Genomic DNA, 25,894 nt, shown 5'->3' with positions numbered 1-25,894 from the left:
GTGAATCACCGAAACATGGACATGGATGTGGAAAAAACAAGTTGTCACCCCCTCAGCCATGGGGGTTAGGGTGGGACCAGGCAGGGGAGGGGAAGGAGGCAGCTGTAAAAATGTGCCAAGCTAGAGAACAAGCCAAATAAAAGATGGCTGACTAACGAAGTACATATTGGAGACCATCTGAACATACAGTACAGTGGTGGGGTAGTGAGGGGGGAGCGGGGGGGAGCTGTTGTTTTAACAGGTTTAAATCATCATACCGTGTTATTGGTGGCAGGGGCCCTGTGTGGTGTGTGTGTGTGTGTGTGTGTGTGTGTGTGTGTGTGTGTGTGTGTCACCATGTTCCCACATACTGGGGCTGGGATTTGTGCTTAGGCTGAGTTCACTCAACCTCTTAAAGTGCCATAAAAATATATATCGCTGAATGCCGTACGCTCACAACACGAGTGCTCATTTCCTGTCATAAGTAGGATACTTTTATTCGTGAACAGGTGCTGGATAGAGAGGAAATCAACCTGCTTTTCAGGCAGCTTTTAGTTCAAACACACAGCAGGTCTGATTCTAACTACAGCAGGTCTGATTCCTGGTTGGCAGATCGGCGGTTCGAGCCCCGGCTAGCCACATGTCGAAGTGTCCTTGGGCAAGACACTGAACCCCAAAATTGCTCCCAGTGAGCGGGCCAGCGCCTTGCATGGTAGCATGCCGCCATTGGTGTGTGAATGTGTGTGCGAATGGGTGAATGAGAGGCCGTTGTAAAGCGCTTTGGATAAAGGCGCTATATAAGTGCAGTCCATTTACCATTTACCATTCCTGTGTACTTTGTATAACACTGGTCAACATACATTCTTCAGTTTTTGGTTTCGGTTCTGTCAGAAACAAACCTAATTCGCTGTATTTCACATGGTTTATGAGGCGCAAAACCACCAAAACATACACATCCTGAAAAGGTCTGAAAGAGACACCTGCAAAAAAAACTCAAACGAATTGGTATCGACGTTTGATATTCGACTACACTTGACATGAGAAAGGACACTAATTGCTAGTTTTGGGTGCAGCACTATGGTAGAACATCAATTGTTTTACAGGATGTTAGTGGTTTTGTCTGCTTCTCCGGGTGTGAATAAGGTCACAGTGTAAACAAGGCTGCAGTCATTCAGCGCAAACATCCTCATGGGCCTGGTACTGAGAGCAATGAAGAGAGGGAGAAAGAGGAAGAAAGAAAGTGAATGTGAGAGAAAGAGCTGGGGAGAGAGAGGCAGAGGGAAAGTGAGAGAAACAGAGAGGGAAAGTAAAAGAAGGAGAGAGAGGGGAAGGCAGAGAGAGAGAGAGAGTGAAAGAGAGAGAGAGAGAGAGAGAGAGAGAGAGAGAGAGAGAGAGAGAGAGAGAGAGAGAGAAAGAGAGAGAAAGAGAGCAGATGTTTGGCCAGGTCTTCAAAGAGGGAGTATTCCACACACATTCCCCATCCAAAAACAGCACAAGAAAAACTTTCCTTTCGCTTTCTTTTTTTGGGCCTAGGAGAGAAAACGGCTTTCGAAACATTTCGTCAACGACGCCTGTTGGAAACGTGAGTTTTGAGGGAAGCCATGATCGCGATTGTGTTGCTCGTTTTGATCACTGCGCCATAATGAACAACAGATCCAACCGCGAACATCGCGCTGGATGCTGCGTCGGGACCCTGTCCTGTTTCCTGCAGCGTAAGCAGAAGTAGAGGACACAGAGTGAGTGAGCTTAAAATAGCTCTGAAACAATTATGGCTGTCCTAAAACGACAACCCGTGAACAAGGCCAGACGCTAATGCCATCCTAATTACCTATCACACAGTTCCCTAAGCCCTGAGGTGAATGTGATACAGTGTAGGGTCATTGGGGCAGAGTTATATTTTCTTGGTCAGGTCAAACCCCAGGCCGTATAGATATCCATCAAACCTAGGACTAAACTGGGCTTATGTGATGAATAATATCTATTCAAAATGGGATGGATGGATCAAACGAAGAGCAGACAAAATCCCTACCATGACGTCGGACTCTTTTAACAAGGGAATCTCCTTTGAACACGTTGCTGAGTCCCTTTGGAACTTTACAATTCTTTTTTTTTTTAAATATTGCGTATCTAATTGGCAAAGTAGAGACGAATAAAACACCCACTGTCAAAAAAAAAATCCCCTGACGGACACTTCAAAGCGTTGCCAGAACCGCTCAAACCGAAGAGAAGTTATGAGGCCGATACCCAACCCTCATGCTGTTTTATCCTAGAAAGTCACATTCTATTTCAAGCCTTCAAATCTTTATTGACAACTGTATAACGTGACTGGGGGACAGACCGGAACCGGCTGCATCCCCGCGGGCGATGCTCGTGTTACCCGTTTTAAGTTTTGCGGAAAAACACAAAGCTTCGGTTACTGTTGTAGTTCTGTTACATGTGTAATGGGATATCCGGGAGAGGGGCTTTCATTAGCCTGTTGACTAAACATCACGCTCAACAGGGCCTTGAACCACCACATGGTGTGTGTGTGTGTGTGTGTGTGTGTGTGTGTGTGTGTGTGTGTGTGTGTGTGTGTGTGTGTGTGTGTGTGCGTGCATGCCTGCCTGAGTGTGTGTGAGAAAGACCCAACACAAAGTCTTCCTCCAGGCTAACCCCATGCCTCACGCTTATTGAGGTCATTAAATGAATGAAATGAGAGAAATTTTCGAAAGCTCGGATGGTGGACGCTAAAGCTAAGCTAGCCGAGTATCTCTACACAAATCGCCCTCTGCTATGCTAATTGAAACAGGCTGGCAGTTTTGTTTTGTTTTGTTGTGCTGGATAGAGAGGAAATCAACCTGCTTTTCAGGCAGCTTTTAGTTCAAACACACAGCAGGTCTGATTCTAACTACAGCAGGTCTGATTCCTGGTTGGCAGATCGGCGGTTCGAGCCCCGGCTAGCCACATGTCGAAGTGTCCTTGGGCAAGACACTGAACCCCAAAATTGCTCCCAGTGAGCGGGCCAGCGCCTTGCATGGTAGCATGCCGCCATTGGTGTGTGAATGTGTGTGCGAATGGGTGAATGAGAGGCCGTTGTAAAGCGCTTTGGATAAAGGCGCTATATAAGTGCAGTCCATTTACCATTTACCATTCCTGTGTACTTTGTATAACACTGGTCAACATACATTCTTCAGTTTTTGGTTTCGGTTCTGTCAGAAACAAACCTAATTCGCTGTATTTCACATGGTTTATGAGGCGCAAAACCACCAAAACATACACATCCTGAAAAGGTCTGAAAGAGACACCTGCAAAAAAAACTCAAACGAATTGGTATCGACGTTTGATATTCGACTACACTTGACATGAGAAAGGACACTAATTGCTAGTTTTGGGTGCAGCACTATGGTAGAACATCAATTGTTTTACAGGATGTTAGTGGTTTTGTCTGCTTCTCCGGGTGTGAATAAGGTCACAGTGTAAACAAGGCTGCAGTCATTCAGCGCAAACATCCTCATGGGCCTGGTACTGAGAGCAATGAAGAGAGGGAGAAAGAGGAAGAAAGAAAGTGAATGTGAGAGAAAGAGCTGGGGAGAGAGAGGCAGAGGGAAAGTGAGAGAAACAGAGAGGGAAAGTAAAAGAAGGAGAGAGAGGGGAAGGCAGAGAGAGAGAGAGAGTGAAGAGAGAGAGAGAGAGAGAGAGAGAGAGAGAGAGAGAGAGAGAGAGAGAGAGAGAGAAAGAGAGAGAAAGAGAGCAGATGTTTGGCCAGGTCTTCAAAGAGGGAGTATTCCACACACATTCCCCATCCAAAAACAGCACAAGAAAAACTTTCCTTTCGCTTTCTTTTTTTGGGCCTAGGAGAGAAAACGGCTTTCGAAACATTTCGTCAACGACGCCTGTTGGAAACGTGAGTTTTGAGGGAAGCCATGATCGCGATTGTGTTGCTCGTTTTGATCACTGCGCCATAATGAACAACAGATCCAACCGCGAACATCGCGCTGGATGCTGCGTCGGGACCCTGTCCTGTTTCCTGCAGCGTAAGCAGAAGTAGAGGACACAGAGTGAGTGAGCTTAAAATAGCTCTGAAACAATTATGGCTGTCCTAAAACGACAACCCGTGAACAAGGCCAGACGCTAATGCCATCCTAATTACCTATCACACAGTTCCCTAAGCCCTGAGGTGAATGTGATACAGTGTAGGGTCATTGGGGCAGAGTTATATTTTCTTGGTCAGGTCAAACCCCAGGCCGTATAGATATCCATCAAACCTAGGACTAAACTGGGCTTATGTGATGAATAATATCTATTCAAAATGGGATGGATGGATCAAACGAAGAGCAGACAAAATCCCTACCATGACGTCGGACTCTTTTAACAAGGGAATCTCCTTTGAACACGTTGCTGAGTCCCTTTGGAACTTTACAATTCTTTTTTTTTTTAAATATTGCGTATCTAATTGGCAAAGTAGAGACGAATAAAACACCCACTGTCAAAAAAAAAATCCCCTGACGGACACTTCAAAGCGTTGCCAGAACCGCTCAAACCGAAGAGAAGTTATGAGGCCGATACCCAACCCTCATGCTGTTTTATCCTAGAAAGTCACATTCTATTTCAAGCCTTCAAATCTTTATTGACAACTGTATAACGTGACTGGGGGACAGACCGGAACCGGCTGCATCCCCGCGGGCGATGCTCGTGTTACCCGTTTTAAGTTTTGCGGAAAAACACAAAGCTTCGGTTACTGTTGTAGTTCTGTTACATGTGTAATGGGATATCCGGGAGAGGGGCTTTCATTAGCCTGTTGACTAAACATCACGCTCAACAGGGCCTTGAACCACCACATGGTGTGTGTGTGTGTGTGTGTGTGTGTGTGTGTGTGTGTGTGTGTGTGTGTGTGTGTGTGTGTGTGTGTGTGCGTGCATGCCTGCCTGAGTGTGTGTGAGAAAGACCCAACACAAAGTCTTCCTCCAGGCTAACCCCATGCCTCACGCTTATTGAGGTCATTAAATGAATGAAATGAGAGAAATTTTCGAAAGCTCGGATGGTGGACGCTAAAGCTAAGCTAGCCGAGTATCTCTACACAAATCGCCCTCTGCTATGCTAATTGAAACAGGCTGGCAGTTTTGTTTTACAGCCTCAAGGTGAGTCTTTGGCTATGGCCTCTTTCGTGTGAGCTCTTTTCTTATCCGAGAGATCCATAAGACTTATAGCCACTTCTCTACTATGGTGATTGAAGCAGGTTAGCAACGTCATTGCCTGGACGAAGGTGAAGCTAATGCTAAGCCAGGTGTCGCGTGAATGATAGCCCATCTCTGAGCTCACAACGCTACCTCCCTGATTAGAAGCAGGGTGTCCTTTTTACAGCCTGAGTGTGATGCTACGGCTAAGATACCACCTCACATCCGAGCTCCGTCCAAAACAGCACGCCCCTGAGCCAGGACATCCTTTAAGCTAACCCTTCGAAAAACCGCTCCCCTTGATTGAAGTCTTGTTTGGTAACCTAGAGGCCCGGGGTAAGGCTAAGTCTCTAGCTGGCGTCTCTCCTGTGCGAGGAACTGTCTTCAGCAGCCCACAGGCAGAGATTCTGAAGGCTTGCGACTTCACCACCATGACTGAATAAATCGCAGGCTGTCTGTCTAATCGCTAAGAGGTGAGACTAACGCTAAGCTAAGCTGTCGCTTGAGTTATGCAGTGTAAGGTTTGACACATAGGGAGTTCCTACCCAGTGCTTGGCCCAGTGGTTTGCCCTCATCAAGCTGATCAGAACAGGGCCCTGGGCCAAGGCAAACCCACTCCCCAGTCTGTCCTAGCTCCAGACCCAGGGCAGGTTTCAGGAAGGGATAAGTGGATATCAGGGAAGGCTGATGGAGGTAGAAATTAGAGAACAGATTACACATGACATTATAATGCATGGAATGGAACTCGTTCCATTACAATGAGCGTGTCCTCCGATTTCTGCCTCCACCAGCCTCCCCTGGTGGGTTGGACGGGGGCGATGCCAGTGTATATCTGTCCTCTGGGCAGAGACAGAGGGGCGGGGTGTGCCTATTACCGCACATTACCTGGGTTCATCCATCTCCAGTCTTGGACATACTGAGTGTGTAGGCTTTCATGAAGACCTTTTTACGTTGATTATCTGGAGTTAAGGAACCATAGCAACGGGTCCATAAACTCTTTAAGGTCGATGGTGACAGAATACCCAACCTAATGACCACATAGCAGGCCTATGGTGTATTCGCTAGGTTACAAAATCCCCCTACTAACCTGGCAGAGAGAGAAGGGAGAAGGGAGAAGGGAGAAGGGAGGTATTTGGGCAAATGGTTTCTCCGGCTGGGTCTGTGGGACGCGCGGCACACTAACCCAAAGGATCCTGTTTGCAGTATAGCATCACGCTTCTCCTGCAGGATCCATTAGGCAGGGTAATGAAACAGAAAAAAGGGGATTTTTCCATGCCCCCCCCCCCTCCTCCTCCTCCTCCTCCTCCTCCTCCTCGCTATATACCCATATCACAGAAACCAAAGATGGCTAAGATTTGCCAACAATTTTGTGAAATAAGGATATCAGAATTTGAAGCGCATGTTCACTCCAAAGGAGGTTCAATTGAGCAAATGAAGACCTTCCTAAGGTTGTTAGTTATCAGTCATCTGGATAGTTGTCGTGACGACAACCAACTCTGTCGGAAAGCAGAACTTCTGGTCACGCATGGAATTTATTTTTTCCATCTGAGGCATTCCATCCCCCAGAGTCTGACACTCCACGGTTTCCCATGTCCAAGAGAATAACAGGAGAAAGAAAACCAGGACACTGGCCCAGACTTGGCCTCCTCTTCTCCTTTTAAGAAGATACTGGCGTGTCCACCATCTTGCCCTCCATAAATCTCCCTTTACTAGATAGTAGCTTGTAAATCTGAGGCGCTCAGACGTAGACGTGCACACACACACATGCACATGCACATGCACACACACACACACACACACACACACGCACATGCACATGCACACACACACACACACACACACACACACACACACACATGGACTCACACACACACAGACACGCGCACACATACACACACACACAGACACGCGCACACACACACGCACACACACACATGCTACAGTATCGGCAGGCCTCACGGATGGATGCTGCACGGGGCTTTGTTGACACAATCCAGTGAAACAGCTGGAGTTGAACTGGAGCACACAAGGCCAATAACTTCTAGCAGGGGTATAACAACAACATCCGACTCTGGATTTGAACCATTACTTTATCAGGTCAAGAGTGCAGGAACAGACGAAACTGCTGCAAAAGTGGTTTATGTTTTTCACTGGCAGAGGTTGGACATGAAACTTTTCTTTCCGTATATATGATAACAAAGAGCATATATTGCTGAAAAAAAAAAACTAAGAAAAAGTACAGTGAGCCAAACATAAAAAAATAGAGGGGCTTAGAAATGGAGGGATTCGGATGTTAAATGATCATCAGTGTTTCTGGGATCAAAACGTCAAAGGGAATAAGAAGGTAGTCGTGGAGACTGCAATATAGCCTTGAGAGAAGGAAGAGAGAAGTTGTGAGATATTATACAAGCTCTAGGATGTGTTTAACTTGGCATGGCCACTGGATGATGTCACCACCGCTGCTCCACTTCTCTGGCCTAGTACGAGGGCAACCAATCAGCTTGAGCAATAACTCGACTCAGACGACACAACATTGCGCTCTTTCGCTGATGATATTTTCTTCTTCCGCTGGATTTTTCAAAACATTGAAGCTGTCGCTTTTTCGCATATTTCCTCCGGGTTCAGTTTAAACCAAACATTTGAGTTTGGCTGACTTTGTGGAGCCAGTTGGAGTTTAGACATGCACAGTGTCAGTGCTACCAATTATGCCGTGGTTTTGGCAGACGAACAGGCAGTTTATATTTGAAAAAAATTCATTAAAGAAACATCTAATGACTGGCGGGTGACTGTACAAAGATTCTTGGGGGATTGGAGCTGCATCAAAAAATTCACTTTCGAAAACATAACTCACAGCAGCTTTAAGGTTGACAGTGTCAAAAAACCTCACAAACCAACAAGGAGAAAAACGTCTCACACATCTGCGTCACATCCCCCGATTTCCCATATTTTTGATGAGATTAGCTTCCTTTTGGCCTTACATAAAATGGAGCATTCACAAAGGAGCGCATTGCAAAAGCAATCGTTCCCCAAAGCGCTGTTGTCTCGGGCCCAAACTGGACAATTGTCTCACTGTACTGTGAGGATGAATAGGAAATACAGAAATACAGTCAGAAAGCTGTTCAAACGGCCCCTTAATGTCAAAAACACATGGAGCGTAGGGAGTAGAGCACGAGAGACCGTCAGCCATTAAGGGACAGCAAGGAGCTGGTTAGAGACGGCAAACGTGACTCATTAACTCCCATAATCACTCAAAGATGTGCACGACAATGCTGTTTCTGTAAGCAAAAAAGCACATGGAGATAAGAGGTGGAGGTAAGATAGGAGAATTCTTTAGTGTATCTAGGCCAACATTCTGCTGACAGTAGGTAATGGATAGGTTGTTGTTGCTGTTCATCTTGAGTTGTGCAAGTTGCAAGCTGTCAATGGCCAGCAAGCATGGTTAAATGAGATCCAGCTCTTGTGTAGCTAAATAGAGTTTGCAAAAGGAAAGACAGAATAACAAAAACACAAGAGCCAGGAAATGGATACCACTTTCTACTGTAAACATATTCGTCCGTCTCGTGTTTAGGTTGTGTTAGTCACAGTTATACAGTACCAAAGACAATTGGCGTTATATCAGAAATCTGCTTTCTGGTAATTCAAACAACTCAAGGATGTACTGTCCTCTGTGGGAGCATGTTTCGAGTTAACTTGATGGGAGTTGAAGAAAAACAGAATTAAAAGTGTAGTCTATGCTGTCTGTTATCCCTAAGCTTCAATAATGACAAGCAAAAAGCTGATCAGGCAGAAATGTCCTCTCCTCCTTCTCTCTCTCTCTCTCTCTCTCTCTCTCTCTCTCTCTCTCTCTCTCTCTCTGTCTCTCTATCGCTCCTTTCAAACACTTTCACTTGTGGACCTTTGCAGTTGCACACATGAAGTTAACACATCTCACTCTACACTTGTGGACAATTAATTATACGTCTAGTCTACATTCTTCAGGCACCAGGCAACAGATTGGCCTGCAGCCTACAGCTGCCACACACACACAGATGCACACACACACACACACACGCACACGCACACACACCCTGGACTGCTGGTCCAACAGAGCCTCCAGGTGGAGCCAAGCCTCAGTTAGGAGATGGAGGGAGAGAGAGAGGGAAAGAGTGAGAAGATGGGGAGGGGGGTAACAAGGGGGAGAGGAGAGGGGGATTTTTGAGGACAAAGAGGGTAGAGTGGAGGAAAACAGACCATGAGAGTGATACCACGAGAGGGGAGAGTGAAGGAGGTGCTGAGTGCGTGTAGGCGTGTGTGTGTGTGTGTGTGTGTGTGTGTTTGTGTGTAGTGCTGTATCTATGTTTGTGTGTGAGAGAGAGCATGTTTGTGTGAGAGGAAAAAAAGAGAGTGTGTGTGTGTGTGTGTGTGTGTTTACATGACTCACCGCTCTCACTCTTCTCGATCACGTCCACCGTCTCCCCGGCCTTGAGGCTGATCTCAGAGTTCTCCTGCCTCTCGTAGTTGGCCACCACAACATACTGCTCCAGCACCATGGGGTCCGAGCTGTCAAGCCCTGCAGTGGACGATGGGAAAAAACACGCAGTCAGCCATCGCCCCGCCATGGCACCCCGCGAGCGCCCGCCGCCCCGCACCCGGTAGACCGCCATTGGCTGACCCTGCGCCGCCACCGCTGCTGCCGCTCCTCCCCAACCAATCAGAACGCAAGCTCAGAACGTCGCTGCATAATCCCAAGCGTCTGGCCATATAGCAGAGTCGCCCCCCGGCCCACACCAACGGGCAGAGAAGCATTTGAAGAAAAGAAAAACAAAAGGAGAAAAAAAAAAAAAAAAAAAGACGAAAAGAGAGATAGGAAAAAAATAAACACAGCGGCCAGCTCTGGGTTAGTTGCTTCAAGCTTCTCCGTTACGGGGGGGCGGGGGGGGGGACTCCAAAATCTTAACACGCAAAACCGAAGAAGAAAGAAGCTCGGCAGAGATGGAGGGGGGGAGATAGAGAGAAAGAAGGAGAGAAACAGGAGGAGAGGAGAGAGAGAGGGAGCTGCAAACGGTCGGAGATGAACACTCTGGAGTGAAGTTTCCCTCTGGAAAATCAACAGTGTGGCTGAGCGGAAAGGCCTCCCCTCTGCTGGGTTTGGGAGTCTGCCGTTGGACGGGGAGTAGGGGGGCCGAACACACCAATCATGGCAGTCGGCACTGCTGGCCTTAAATAGAAACATATGAGTGGGCCGGAGCAGAGAGAGGGGGGGGAACGAGAGAGAGAGAGAGAGAGAGAGAGAGAGAGAGAGAGAGAGAGAGAGAGAGAGAGAGAGAAAGAGGGAGAGGGAGAGGGAGAGGGAGAGGGAGAGAGGGAGAGGGAGAAAGACAGAGGCTGGGCCTATGTTTATGTGAAACACAAGAAGAAAGCATTTCATTTGGGTTAGGCTGCTCTCTCTCTCTCTCTCTCTCCCCCCCCTCTCTCTCTCCTTCAGCGAGGTTTAACCTCTTGAATGCCAGCTATGACTTCATTTACTGCGTTTATGCGGTGCATGTTTTTATTGTTATGCTACAGATTGTAAATGTGTATTACAACTCAACTATTTAAGTGGTGAAAGGCTCTCTGGCGTGATTTCGTTTATTCATAAACTTGAACCGAGGCTGAACTGTAAAGTTCATATTATCGATACTGCCTAAAATGTTATCTTTGACACTACCGGTACATTTCCCTGTTTCATGTAAGTCCTATCACAGAGGTGCATTCATGTTTCACTCGTCAGTGACTTGGTTCTAAAAACATCCTCAATTTGCCCACCAGAGAGATGGTTCAAATGAGGAAAAAAAGACCATCCATGCCCAGCGAATAGCAGGACGTCAACACGGACCTATCCTTTATGACATTGACGCAGTTTACGGCTGTTTCCAGGAGTGTGTCCAAACATTGGAGGACGACCTCCAAATGCTGGCGGCGCACCGTGTTTTTCGCTAGGCACCTTGGACCCTCACCAACCGCTCGCTCCGCGTACGGAGTGCAAACCTAGACATGCATTCTGGGAGTTCTTGTGGAAATTGATTGCGAGAGAAAGCAGAAAAAAAAAGGCGTGGAGTGGAGAGAGACGGTCAAAACAGGGAACATGCAGGAGGCAGATGATAGCCACAGAGGCCCCGCTGTGTGTACTACTGGTGGTGTGGAGGTGTGTGTGTGTGAGTGTGTGTGTGTGTGTGTGGGGGGGGGGGGGGGGGGAGTATGCAGAGGCTACTGCACCCCCCTACCCCTGCCCCCCATGCCCTCCCTGACCCCATTCCTGACTCTCACCTATCTCTGAATCGGTTTGTTTTCCACCATTCATTTCAAAACTAGGCCCTTCGACCAGCCTTATCCAAGAGTTGATGCAACCGGCCCCCAGGTGTTGTGCAACCACTAACACAGCATGCATGTTGCACAAACCTTCTTGGAAATGGACTAAGTAGCATAGACTGCAAAGACTGGCATAATATATTATATTAGTAGCAATTCCCAAAGACTGGCATAATATATTATATTAACATTTTGCACAATTCTTCACACACGTGTAGAAACAAATCAATCAATAAAAACGTGTATGACAATGACTTTACAGGAGGGAGAAGAGGACAGTGCTCTCTCAGCCGGATCAATAGGCTACATCTACCCAATTACTTATGATTAATGGAGCTCAAACACTGACTGTGACAGATGCTGTATCATCTAGCTAATGGAATTTGACCGTGAACATAAACCGTGTCTGTGGATATCTTCTATACTGGCAGGTTTTGTTTGTGGTTTTGGCACGAGTGTAGGACAGAGCCTCTCTATCTATATGTCTTCTCCCAGTTCGCCTAGCAACTAATCTTAAGTCACATGGTTGGGATCTGAACCTTCAATGGCACTTAAAACTGGATTACTGCACAATCCTTTGACGCAATATGTTTGGCTGATGTTTACTTTTTGGGATAGGGGAGGAGTATAGATCTGAAAAAATCTATTAAAACTAAGGAAAATCAACTAAAACTAGCAAACCAAACTGCTTTAGAATAGGACAATGCTTCACAGTAGCAATTGTTCTTACAGTGAAGCTTAACACAATCCTACAATAACATGTTAGAAGTGAAATTAGTCAAATGCATTCAACTGTTAACCTCTCCAAGGGGCTTACAAGAAGTACAAGAAGGGACCTATTCTGCGCCGGGTAAGACATCATAAAGTAACTCCACATGGTCCTCTATAAACAAACAGACAAGCAACACAAGGCAAAGCTATTAACCTTCAATCCCCATTTCAGCTAAATAATTCCCTCTCTCTCTCTCTCTCTCTCTCTCTCTCTCAATGCTAAGCTATTCCTCCTCTCTCTCTCTCTCTCTTTCTCTCTTTCTCTCTCTCTCTTTCTCCCTCCTTCCCTGCCTCCCCCCCCTCTCTCTCTCCCTCCCTCTAACTGACGGCCCCACTAGGTGAAATAAAGACAAAGCAGCACATATGCAGGGGAAGCTGAGTTAGCGTGTTATGTGTACAGGGAGCAATCCAGGTCAGACTTCAGTCATAAAATAGGCCAGACTTAAGCCCTTTAGCGCTGCATGCTGTTCCTATGGACACAGAACAGTGTTTGTGCTTCGAAACTAAACACCATCCATCATTCTAGTGCTAATATGTTGGTGTTAGTCCGGCCGTAGGCTTTTTTTTTGTAGGTGTAAAAAGTCCTATCGACACGTTGACAATGCTAATACAAGGAAACAAAGTGTTTTCTTTTTTTCAAACGGTGCACCAATTATGCTTAATTTTCTCAAGGAACATTCATTAAATGCTCCCCAGATGGGCCGATTTTTTATTTGTCTTAAAGTGTGTGTTTATTTCTGGTGGAAAACACATTTTTAGCTGAGATGCATTCTTAGCTGAGATGTTTATTTGCAGACCTGACTGACTCACTCTCTCTCTCTCTCTCTCTCTGTCTCTCTCGTTCTCTCTCATTCTCTTGCTGTCCCCTCCCCCTTCTATCTCTGAATGACGTCACTGTTATTAATTGATCTGTGTGATCCAGTGAAGGTAGGGATGGGAAGACAGGCTCATTGTAATGCATGGAACGGAATCAGGAAAGGTACAAAACACACATGTTTAATACCATCCTTGTGATCTCAGAGATCATGTTAAACACATGTCTTCAACCAGACTTCTCACACCTCGTCTCATCTGTGCATGCATGCGTGTGGATGTGTGTGTGTTTGCATGCGTGTGTGTGTGTGTGTGTGCGCTTGTGCATGCATGCGTGTGTGTGTGTGTGTATGTGTTTATGCATGCGTGTGTGTGGGTGTGAGTGTGTGTGTGTGTGTGTGTGTGTGTGTGTGTGAATGTGAGTGTGTGTGTGAGTGTGAGTGTGTGTGTGAGTGTGTGTGTGTGTGTGTGTGTGCATTTGTGCATGCGTGTGTGTGTTGGTGTGAGTGTGAGTGTGTGTGCGTGTGCGTGTGCGTGTGTGTGCGTGTGCGTGTGTGTGTGTGTGTGTGTGTGTGTTTGGCACACAGCCGGTCTGCCAACCATAGAGGCCCATACGGACATAGGAAGAGATGAAAGAAAGGGAGACAGAATGTGAGGGCTTGACTTTAAACAGATGGGGGGGGAAGACAGCAGCAACAGTGCATGCAGAAGCAAATGTTAAAGCCCCCCCCCCCCCCGCGGAACAAAAAAAAGAATCAGCAGCCAAGATGACAAATGGGCATGTGAATACAGCAAAAGCCTGTATACACACACACACACACACACACACACACACACACACACACACACACAGTAGGGCTACCTGAAGCCTCTTTCCTCGGGCTGTCTGTAAAACCGTACATCCATACTGCAGGCCGAAGGAGAAGGAAAGGTAGAAGAGTGGAAAGAGAGAAAGAGAAAGTTATTCAGGTGGTTATCATGCGCAGCACACCACACAGACACACACACACACACACACAGACACACACACACACACACACACACACACACACACACACACACACAGACACACACACACCATCGACTCCACACAATGTTCCCCTCATGCCATCCTGATCACAAGCAGGTCCTGAAACATTATCGACTGAACTCAGAACAGAACACGAACAGGTTCTGCTGCCAACAGAGCGGGCACTGATGTGAACATCAAAACACAATGGTTTTAAATTGCCGTAGAAAACCGCTTTCATAACCCATCTGGTTCTGATACACAGTGGAGCATATGAAGACACACAGCAGACTGTACACACCAGATCCAGATTCCGATTCCGATTCAATTTAATCGCCATTGGCAGAGTACGAGTACAGAGACAACGAAACGCAAGACACACGGATGGAGAGAAGGATTGGAGAGAGGGTCTTACGACCTCTGTGGTCCTCTGTGGTCCTCTGTGGCTCAGTTGGTACTGTGCAGCGTGGTACCTAGCCACCTAGCTGCGCTAAGGTTGTGGGTTTGATTCCCAATGAGACCCATACATACTAAAAATGAATGCTCTCACTGTACAGTAAGTCGTCGTCGTCGTCGTCGTCCCCCGCCGCCCCCAACCCCGGTCCTGAGCTGACCCTCCCTCCCTCCCTCCTCCCTCCCTCCCTTCCTTCATCCCTTGTTCCCGACCTCCTGGAATGTCTGAGGGGGGCGTCGGCCTCCTGGGCTGGCCCTCCACAAACACAGTCCAAACGTCTCAGCCCCCCAGCCAGGAAATTAAATGTCATGCGTCAGCGTGCGAGGAGGAGAACGCAGGCACCGAGGAGGAGTGGGGGGGTGGGGGGGGGCAGGGGTGGTTCATGGGGGGGAGTCTCGGGGGGGGGGGGGTCTCTCCCCAGTCCGAAAAATTTGTAAAAACATTGGGCATTAGAAGTACAGGGCGGGGTACAGGACAGGGCTGAATGTTATGGTCACAGAGGCTTGGTTGAAATTTCCTGTCCAAACCGTTCTTCTTTTCTCCGAATCGCTTCAATCACCCCCACCTGGGCACGCATGGGGAATAAAGCCTAGGAGGCATGCTGAGTACATGGACAACCGCCTAAACTCCCCACAGCGGGATACCCTGCTTCAAAACAACGGAGGAGGGGAGTGACTACAATACCCAGAACCCCTAGGGAGTATTGACTTCACCCTGGATTGGAGGACAGGGCTCATTGTAACTCATGGAATGGAATCTGATTGCTCTTTCCATTCCATGCATTCAAATGAGCCCTGTCCTCCCGATTTCTACCTCCACTGGTACCTACCTACCTCCTGAGGGTTTCTGGGTAGCGTAGGCTACCCTCCTTGGTTGTTTTTTATCGAGCAACATAGTGTGAGGTGATTGGTTGAAGGTGAGGGTGGGGGTGGGGGTGTGTGGTCATGCCAGGGGTGTGTGCGGTGCCTCAATCTGGTAGATACCCTAACCGTCTTAAGTCTCTACCCCACTCCACGCCCTTTGCGTGACCACCTCCATCCCCTACCTCCACCTTCACCCACTCTCTCACACTCACCCACTGTGGGGAGGTAAACACTCCCCCCCCCCCCTCCCCCCGCCTTCCCTCCAGTTTCATGTGAGATAATAAAAGTCAAAGGCTTTCTCAGCTAAAGGCCCTGTGAGCTCAGCAGATTGATGGAGTCCCTGAGGGAGGCTAGCCAGAGTGGGCCGTGTCAGCAGGGGTCAGGGGTCAAACCCAGTTAACTAACAGCCCGCATTATTGCCGCGGAGACGTTTCTTTCACCGCAGCACTCAACATCTGATTGATATTAACCCTCTGCTGTGTCCACACAACGAACGCACGCATTCACACACACAAACACACACACACACACACACGCTCAAATGCATGCACACATGTGCGTGTGCACGAATGTACACACGGACAAATGCACGGGCACACACACACACACACACACACGCACACGCGCAAACACAAACACACACAAACAAACACATAGCTAATTCCTTTCAGGTTTCTCTGGTGACGTAACTATCAGGCAGACTCCAGTGTTTTCTTTTTCCCTCTATTGGTGTAATGGGTAATTTTCTTCGAATCCACAGCCCCAAAAGTCTACATCACCCTGCAATTAAGACTGGAGACGGTGAAAAATGGCTTTTCTAAAGCCCTCCTCTTGAGGTTTTGATTGGACCGGCTTATTAGCCATCTGTCCTGTTATTTCGTCGACTTAGTATGTTTTGAAAGGCTCAGTTCCTGTCTCAACCACCCTCCTCCCCTGCCTGCCCCCTATGTCTACACACACGCACACACACACATGCACGCACACGCACACACACACACAAGGAAACCCATTCCCTAATCACTCCACACACTGTGGGCATCGGAGCAGGGAAGAGAAATGTGAAAAATGTTTAAAATGTTTGACTACAACATGTGGTTTGTGCAGGAAAAAAAAACTGACACATTTCCAAACGGAGACAGCTCTGACATTTTGGAAATGTTTCTGTCTGGTGTGTTTCTGTCACGTTATCAGAGAGCCCCATTTCCATGTGAATGAAGTCAGTGTCAAAGCTGACAGAAGGAAAGGACAGCACGTTGTTGTGACCGTCCTTCAGAACGCTAGCTGTCACCACGCCGCGAGACGCCGCCCGGCGTGCGACAGACACTTATCAGCCAACGCCGACAACCCACACCTAGCAACGACAGGAAATATTCCCTAACACTAACCGATACTGACACAACGTTTAGTGGTGAAACAACAACACTATAGCTAAACTAGCCCATATGGATGCGGCAGCTATCAAGAGTGAAAAAAAATAACAAACGCTCGCAATGACAAATGACAGCCGTAGAGTGTCGCCCGAGGGAGAGGCGGCCATTAATGACAAACCCTGGAATCGGTGATGACAAAATACTGGCGTGAAACGACCATTAGCGGTGACAACACACTGGCCTCTCAGCTGGGAGTGACAGTGTGGGTGGACGGATGGAGGGAGGGGAAGGAGGGAGGGACGGTGGGAGTGGAGGGAGTGGTGGGTGAGGCAAAATCACTCTACATCTGTTTCACGGTCCAGTCTGGACGTTTTCCTTCCCTCTCTTCCCTCTCTTTCTGTCTTTCTCTCTCTCTCCCCCTCTCTGTCTTTCTCTGTGATTTTCTCTGCACGCACACGCACACGCACACACACACACACACACACACACACACACACACACACACACACACACCTCTTTTGTTTTGAGTCACGTCACTCAGTCACCATGGGAGCTGCTCCCTTCTTAATCTTCTCTCGTTCAAAGGGTGGGGAAAGCCCTACAGAACCAGTGACCGTGAAACGCTCCTGAACGCTCCCCGTTCAGCATCTCAAACAGAGCAAACCTCACTTACTGTCCAACTTTCACTGTCCGTATCGTGATTGCAGGGGGCCTATTTAATGCGTGTATCTAAAGTCAGGAAAATGAGCAATGGGTTTCCTATGAAGTCTTTCATCACCTGTATGTTGCGTTTAAAACAGCGGGTGAGGTGACTAGGTTGATATTTCAGAGTTCATGCCCTTTCGGGTCGTGTTGCGCGCACACACACACTGTTACCTTCAACACAGGTTCAAATACAGCTTCGTGTCTGTTTGTTTTGAAAGTGCATTCGACTTCCCTCACATGACACACACACGCACGGACGCACGGACGCACACGCGCGCGCACACACACACACACACACACACACACACACAAACACACACACACACACACACACCACACACACCACACACACCACACACACACCACACACACACACACACACACACACACAAACACATACCTCCCTGGCTGACCCAGTTCCCCCAATGTAAACACTATTAGGCATTCCTACGTCAGGGTGAAATGGTATCCAGTATGCCACGTAAACACCAGGGTCTGTCAGACATGCCTCAACCCCCCTGGCCCCCCTGGCCCCCTCGGTCTCCACTCACTCTGCATCTGGCTCTCACATGCTGCATAGGGAAACAGTACTGCTGCTTCACTCTCCAGGACTGACAGATAGGGGAGTGGGGTGAAGACGCACACAGAAACGCACACAGAAACACGGACACACATACACGGACACACACACACATACACGGACACACACACACTTACACACATACACACACACGCATGCATGCACGCACTCATGCACAGACACACACACGCACGCACACACACACATGCACGCACACGCACGCACACATCCCAAGAGTCAGCTGGTTTCTGACCCCTTAAGTCTCTTGCAGCCATTGGAGGTCTCTGCATCTGGTTCTCATATGCAGGGGGAAAGTGCTTCAGTACTGGGAGAGATGGAGTCAAGAACCCCCCTACCCCCTCCAAGCCCACACTCACCCCGTGAGTCAGTAGGCTAAAAAACACTGTTGAACCATAGCTTCTTACAGCCATTGGCGGCCTTAACGATCTTAGTCGTTTTTCTGTAAAAGCAGAAACAACAAACAACAACAAAGTGCCTCTTCCTGCCACTTTTCTTTTGGTAAACAGCTGAGATACGGGACTGGAGAAATGAACGCACTCTCAAATTCATAGAGCTAAGAACTAGCCATCAAAAATATAGTTTTTACCATATGTTTTAACTATACAGTGTCAATACAGTTACATTGCTGACAAATAAGTATATTTGGGGTTTTGATTGGGTAAAACAGTTCATAACTAAGCTCATGGGACATTTATAGGTTTTTAACCAATGGCCAATGGCTATTATATCATTTATTTAAAGGTTCAAACGTGGATGTGCCAATCCCAGACGGTCCCTTTAACAATCACGAAGGAGTTCGTTAAAACCGTCAACGTGATATATCTCATTATGTGAAATGGGCTGAACGGTGCAAATAATGTGGTTTTTGCAGACTTGGTAATGGAGAGCGATTGTAAACATTCTTAGGGGGAGGCTAACGCTACATCATCTTTGACTTTTTTACCGCTTCTACAAGACAAATAAAGTACACCACAAACTGCTGTGCTCTGCCACTATAATCCTGTTCTCCATGTCAACTATGGGGTTGTAATATACAGCTGAGAAGAGAGTCCAACCCCCATATGCTGGTAAAGTGATTGCATCATGATCTAAGAATACCATGATGAAGCTGCCTGGTGACAAACATAGCATGTTTGTATTGGAAGCTCCACAGGAGACGAATAAATAAAGCTATTTTTAGCTTCTTCTTTTTTTTGGCGTGATAAAAGTATTTTTTTCATATTTGAGTCTTGTGTCATGTGGCTAATGTGACCAGTTGCTAATATAGCTGAAAACAGAAAAGAATACATCTGATAACCTGCACCTTTTTTGACACTGGCTCTGTTTCTGGGATGATGGGGAGGTTTCAAGAACTGTACAATGGTTGGAGCAGCGTTATGTTGAAGTTGTGCGTTCAAGGAGACGCCATAGGTAAAATGATCTATGATTGAAAGCATAAGACATCCTAGGGTCTCTGACGCCTCCTTCTATACATTCACCTACAGCAGACTGACCATCATCGTTACGAAACAAACCAGTGTGTGTATATAACACAGTCAGTTAAATGTGTGTATCTCTACTGTACAGCCAGACATGGCACTATCTTGACAGACTTGAAGTCACCTAATCACATTGGGATCTATAGGGGCCATATTCAATCGGGCTAATATCGCTAGCAGTTAGCATTACTGTCAAAGAACAAGTACAGAGCACAAGGCAGTATTGTCTTTGTGTTCGTCCTAATCAACTAAACGAAACTAACTAAGAAACAATGGTAGTGTTAGCGGAAAAAGGAAATGAATGCACCAGTCTCATCTGCATTGTAAAGCGATCAAAACATTTTTGGAGCATGTTGAGTGTGTAACCGAATACTGTGGATGGTGATCTCATTCTGGCCAATGTATGGTATTCTTGATTGGCTGGGGAGGTTGAATGAGTCATTATGCTCTACGGTCCAAAACATCTTTGCGGTTACTATTGCCGATTATGATTAACAGCTTTTAAAGCACATAACTCATAACATAACATAAACAAATAGCGACTCAATATTCTTGCAGATGCACATTGTTTATGTAGCAATTGTAACCTCGTTTGGAAAAGCACTATTATTATTATTATTAATATTATAATTATTATGATTATTATTAATAATAATAATAATAGTAATAATAATAATATAATCGTATTCTTAAGGACCAGGACTGGGCTGATGAGGGGTTCCATGACTAAACCTTCAGAAAACAACCTCTTAAGGCATATGGCAGGATACACAAGGCTCATTAATTAACCACATAGCATTTCCTGCTCTCTTAGTGATTAACAATCCATACAGGGTATGACTTATGCCTTCCTACACCACTCCCTCAACTTCTACAGTACATGTGGCAAGAGAGCTCTTAAGACACACATTACTGAGTCACACGAGCCTATGCTATGCTATGGCTAAGCAGCTATCCGTAATACCCTCTGAGTCCCCATTCAACACCATACAAACACGCTAAGACTGCTAGCGTTACTCAAATCCAAGAGTGAATAGGATAAGGCTAATCCTACATACCAAGTGGTACAGTCATGCTATCCACCTCACCTCACATCCATATGCTGTAGCTCACTCACATTGTATGACGTTTTAAGGCCCCTTCTCTATTTCATATCATGATGGTCCATCACATGAGCTGTAGCAAGTTGACAGTTGGTGTAACAACTGCAACAGGCGTCTTTCACCTCACTAAGTACAGTCTAATTCTGTAGGTCCCTCACATAGTTAAAGACCACTTTGTCATACTGTACTGTCTCACATTGCCCCTTCATATCCAGCAGTTTGCAGTTCATGGTATAGAGCGAGACGCCCTTATCGACCTCACACGACCAACCCCCCCCCCCCCCCCCCCTCCCTTGCCAAAAGACAGTACAGATACACATACCATCTGACTCTTCCTCCTCAAGAATGTGTTCAAACATCATTCACTGTCCTCCAGTCATCATTCCATCAACATCTAATACAAAGCTCTCTCTCTCTCTCTTCGACTTCAGCCGTGTGACAACCGGCAAGAATCCCTTTAACGGATTTGAACGCCCCTCCACAACAGAGAAGGATATTTCTCCCGGCGAGACTGTATATCAAACGCCGATCCTCTCCTCTCGTATCCTACGACATCTCTTGGGAGTTTCGAGCACTTCTAAACCCCACCCTGGACTGCCTAGAGAAGCCAGAATGAGTGATCGCTGCTTTCGAATGCACACCCCCCCCTCTCTGACTCTCGACAGTCAGTCACTGTTCCATAACTTAGAGGACAAGTACACAACACACACACACACACACACACACACACACACACACACACACACACACACACACACACTCTGACGGACGGACAGGCATGAAAGGAGCAGTCATAGATACTATTTGGGGTTTTACATCATGTTGTGTTAGGATGGTACTCTCACTTGAGTTCAGCCAGAGTTCAAAACAGGAGGTCGGAAGAAGCAACAGGTTGGGGGGAAAAGAAGGTATAAGAAGTGATCACTCTAGTGATACGACAACCCACAGCCAAACGAGGTGCTGACTGAATACGAAATCAGAATCAAACCAAAAAAACGAAAAAGTCCCACATTCTTCTCTCTTGCTGTGACTCTCATTTGGACTTGTTGTAAGTCGCTTTTAGGATAAAGGCGTCTGCTAAATGTCTAAAATGTAAATGCAATGTTAATTACCAACGTTTCGGCAATAGCGCCTTTATTAAAGAGTTATTGATTGTTATTGAGTTATTTCTGTCAAAAAAGAGTCAATAAAACAGGTACTTTACCTGATTTGCGCTTGGACGAGCCATAGTCCCTGAAAAAGAAGCAGCAACAGAGGGACATGATTAGGAGCAGGGTCAGGCGAAGGACATCAGAGAATGCTAGTGGAGACCCTCATACAGTAGGGGCTTCTGTCACTCTTAACTCTCATTCACCCCCACACACACACACACACACACACGTAAACACACACGTAAACACACACACGCACGCATAGATAAGCTTGCACGCAGAGAGAGAAAGAGAGGGCGTGTGTTTGTGTATGTGTGCGGGAGGGAGCGTTTGAGGGAGAGAACAAGAGAGAGGTAGAGAGAGAGAGAGGGAGGGAAGGAGGGAGGGATGAGTATCAGCCAGCTGCTTGCGCTCCCCGCAACAGAAACAACCTAATCATGTGATGTTAGAGAGGACACCACCTTCCTTCACTCCCCCCCCCCTCCTCCTTTTCCTCCCCCTCTTCCTCCCTCCTTCACCCCTAAGTCTAAGAAAAAGAGACCTCTCCCGGCTGAGAGGGAGGATCGGTTTAAGACCCTCTGCTTAACGGATCATAATTGGATTAGGCTGCTAGCTAAGCAGGGCTAAGCTAAGGGGGAGCGTGGAGCTGTAGCCCCAGTCCCAGCTCAATGTGTGTGTGTGTGTGTGCGCGCGTGTGTGTGCATGTGTGTGTGTGTGTGTGCCGTACTATGCCGTGCTTTGCTGTGCTTTGGGAGGCAAGCTGCCTGCCTGTCCTGTCTGCAGAGATGGAGCGAGAAGGGAGACAGGGGGAAGAGGGGAGGGAGAGAGAGAGAGAGAGAGAGAGAGAGAGAGAGAGAGAGACAAGAGACAGAGACAGAGAGATGTTGCTATTTTTAGAAATGCCCCCCATGACCCCCCATCACCCTCCCTCCTCCCCAAACCCCCCCCCCCTTCTTCACCTCCCTTTACCGCGACACCTAATGTGTTTCCCTCTGCGTAACGGAAAAGTGCTCTAGAAAAATGTCTGCTTTAGCCAGGTCCTCCAACCAAGAGGGACAGCCTTGCAGGCTAAAGGAAAGCAGGACACAACTTGCTGCATAAGACCCACAGACTCCCACAGAGGCTGGTCTGAGGGGAACAGGGTAGGACACAGAGGCTGGTCTGAGGGGAACAGGGAAGGACACAGAGGCTGTGTGAAGCAGCATGTAAGTGGGTTACCGATGCCTCCTAATGTAGGGCATAGGGCTGCAGAGTGGGACAGACAGACGCCTTTTTATTTCAATAAGCAGGGCGTGGACATTGCAGTCGTTTCATCCGCTAGGCTGCTGCAGGAGTGAAGGGTGGGGGGGGGGGGGGGGGGGCTGGACTCCACATGACACTGGTAATGGGGTTACAGGTTAAAAACCTGGGTGGAAGTATGTCCTTGATGTAGACACTTCACTTATGGCCATCAGGGCTTTAAAATGTATCGATTGTAGTAATGCATGATATGACCGGTGTGTGTGAGCGTGTGTGTGTGTGTGTGTGTACGTGTGTGTGGGTGCGTGCGTGTGTGTGTGGGGGGGGGGGGGGGGAGGTGTGTGTGCATGCGTGCGCGTGTCTGTCTGTTCGCCAACTGCGACAGCCAAGGAGAATCATTTCATTAACCTCGCAAAGAAAAAGGGCCACTGCGTCACCTCCTGACCAACCGCCAAGCTGTTACAAGCCATTTCCTGCTCACTCTGCAGTATCAACACACACACACACACACACACACACAAACACAAAGTACACTCACAAAAACACAAAGTACACACACAAAAACACAAAGTAAACACACAAAAACACAAAGCACACATGCACACACACACACACACACACACACACACACACACACACACACACACACACCTGTGAAAAGACCACTCCAAGGACCCTATCTGTCCAGTGCCCACCTCCCTGCTGGCAGAGATACATGACAGCCTCTTCCAGGGCGTTCAGTGTCCCTGTCTCTGCCCTTGTTCTCCCTGCTCCCATCTATCAGCCTCTTTGTGGCTCCACAGAGGAGATGAATACCACCATTATACTGGCCGCCCGGCCACCCCAGTGAGGTCACACTGCACCAGCCAGAATATGCTCCACTGTGTCCAAAGAGGGTGTGTGTGTGTGTGTGTGTGTGTGTGTGTGTGTGTGTTTGTGTGTGTGTGGTGTGTATATGTGTGTGTGGTGTGTATATGTGTGTGTGTGTGTGCATAATGCCAATCCCTAGGTCACACTGTTGGCCAGAGGACCCTCCTCCAGGCCAGAGAGAGAAGACTGTCATTCAGTAAACTGCTCTGTGAGAAGCGGAGCATGTCTGCCTGCATTTCAATGGAAGGAATGTGGCAGAGCAGCAGAATCCAGAACCCTCGCAGGATATTTGCCCGTTTTCCCCCCATTTCTTTCTTTCTTTTTTGCCCTTGGCTTGTCACCTTCCAGCCCTTGATGCCAATATCATCACTGTTGGGCGATGGGATTTTCCAGGATTTGCAGTCTTTCAATGGGCCATTCTCACATTGTTATTTAATGTTCCTCGAAATACCCTCCACAATCTCGGACTGTATCATGCACAAATAATTATTATTTTTAGCCCTTTTTTGGCCCTGCCAGATATAATCTTGCATCAAAATATTATTTTATCCCGTACTACCACATCATTGATCTCATCTCAGATCTCAAGACCTCCACCTCCTCCACCTCCACCCCCTCCACCTCCTCCTCCTCCACCTCCAGCCCCTCCACCTCCACCTCCAGCTCCACCTCCACCTCCTCCACCTCCACCTCCACCTCCTTTCTACCTCGCCTGCTCTAAGGCCTGACCATGCTAGAACCCACCTGTCCATGACAGCTCCCTGGTGCTCCATACTTAACAGGGGAGCAGGGACCGGACCTGACAGTTGTATAAGCCTCACTTACAGGGTTTATAACATGGCTGTGACCTCAGCTACACTACCAGGGCCTTTAAAACCCACACAGACCTTCGCAGCGGGTCTCCCGTTTACTATCAAACACCCCCCCCCCCCCCCCAACTGCGGTGAAGGGGAGGGAAGAGAGAGGAGGGATGAGGTATTTCTGAGGTATCTCTTGTCTCTGGTGCCGGACTGAGCAGTGTGGTTGGGGTTGAATGTGTTGTACAATGTCAACTCAAGTCAGGTGTATTTACTTTGGGTTTATTGAATTCACAGCATGAACTGGCTGCTTTACTTCCTAATGTAGGACTGTTGTTGTCGCCTTTCAATCAAAATGGGATATGTGAGCGTCTCTGATTAGTTTTGACCAGCGTAAAAGGCCTTTGAAGAGGTCTCCATTGCCCAGGTCTCTAAGATACATTGACCTTGAATGAATACCAGGTTTTGTTTGGCAGAAAACAGCAGGCTGAAAAGTACTTTAGTGTATCTCCCTCCCTGGGAGACTGTTAAATCGTTCCTGCTGAGCTTCATTTAAAAAGCAAACATGACCTTACCGTCCTATAAACAAGTCACAAGCAGGAGAAGTCAAAGACGTAGGACGTCTTTTTCTTTCTTCTTCGCCCGACTGTGAATGCCCCCATGTGCCTCAGCAAGCAGCACCCCCACATGTGAACCTGACTCTGAACCAGGAGAGGCCGGCGGAGGGAGGAATCGGAGAACAGGCTCATTCTAATGCACAGAACGGAATGAGGAACGGCATCAAACACTTGTTTGATGCCATTCCTCATTCCATTCCCTGCACTGCAATGAGCCAGTCCTCCGATTTCTACTTCCACCAGCTTCCCCTGTTCTGAACCAGAGGGGTAATATCGAAATGACTTTCCTCTCAGGTCATTCTATTGTTGACTACGCCTGCCTGTTCTCCATCTTGAGTGAGGTAGATGGATGGACGTCGACAGAACCTACAGTAATGACCCTCCGTTGCTCATGTCGCGAACAAGAACACTCTCCTGGGCGAATCGATACCGTTGTTTGTCTGCCTCCAGCATGTCATTAACTATCTGTATCCTGGAAAGCGCGTCATACCAAAGGCACTTTCAGGGGTGTTAGGTTTGTAGCATGCCATGGCTGTGAGCTTAAGCTTTCCCAGTGGATTGAAATAAGACCACAACCAGCAGCAGGGTAAAACA

The 25,894-nt window shown here is 47.5% G+C and overlaps 1 protein-coding gene across 1 annotated transcript in view; it reads right to left on the bottom strand.

Moving 5' to 3' along the window:
- sh3pxd2aa (SH3 and PX domains 2Aa) overlaps positions 1–25,894 on the bottom strand; it is a gene marked incomplete at its 3' end in the record, with an annotated part of 53,018 nt that overhangs the window by 18,591 nt on the left and 8,533 nt on the right. The window contains exons 2-3 of the mRNA XM_080522745.1: positions 21,831–21,859; positions 9,553–9,681 (exon numbers count right to left, since the gene is read on the bottom strand). Coding sequence (XP_080378871.1) covers positions 9,553–9,661 — 109 coding nt within the window. The 5' untranslated portion in view covers positions 9,662–9,681; positions 21,831–21,859. The remainder of the gene's footprint in view (positions 1–9,552; positions 9,682–21,830; positions 21,860–25,894) is intronic.

Source organism: Nansenia antarctica (assembly GCF_963989245.1).
Source record: "Nansenia antarctica genome assembly, chromosome: 2".
Lineage (NCBI taxonomy): Eukaryota > Metazoa > Chordata > Actinopteri > Argentiniformes > Microstomatidae > Nansenia > Nansenia antarctica.
This window is presented reverse-complemented; position numbering and strand designations above follow the sequence as displayed.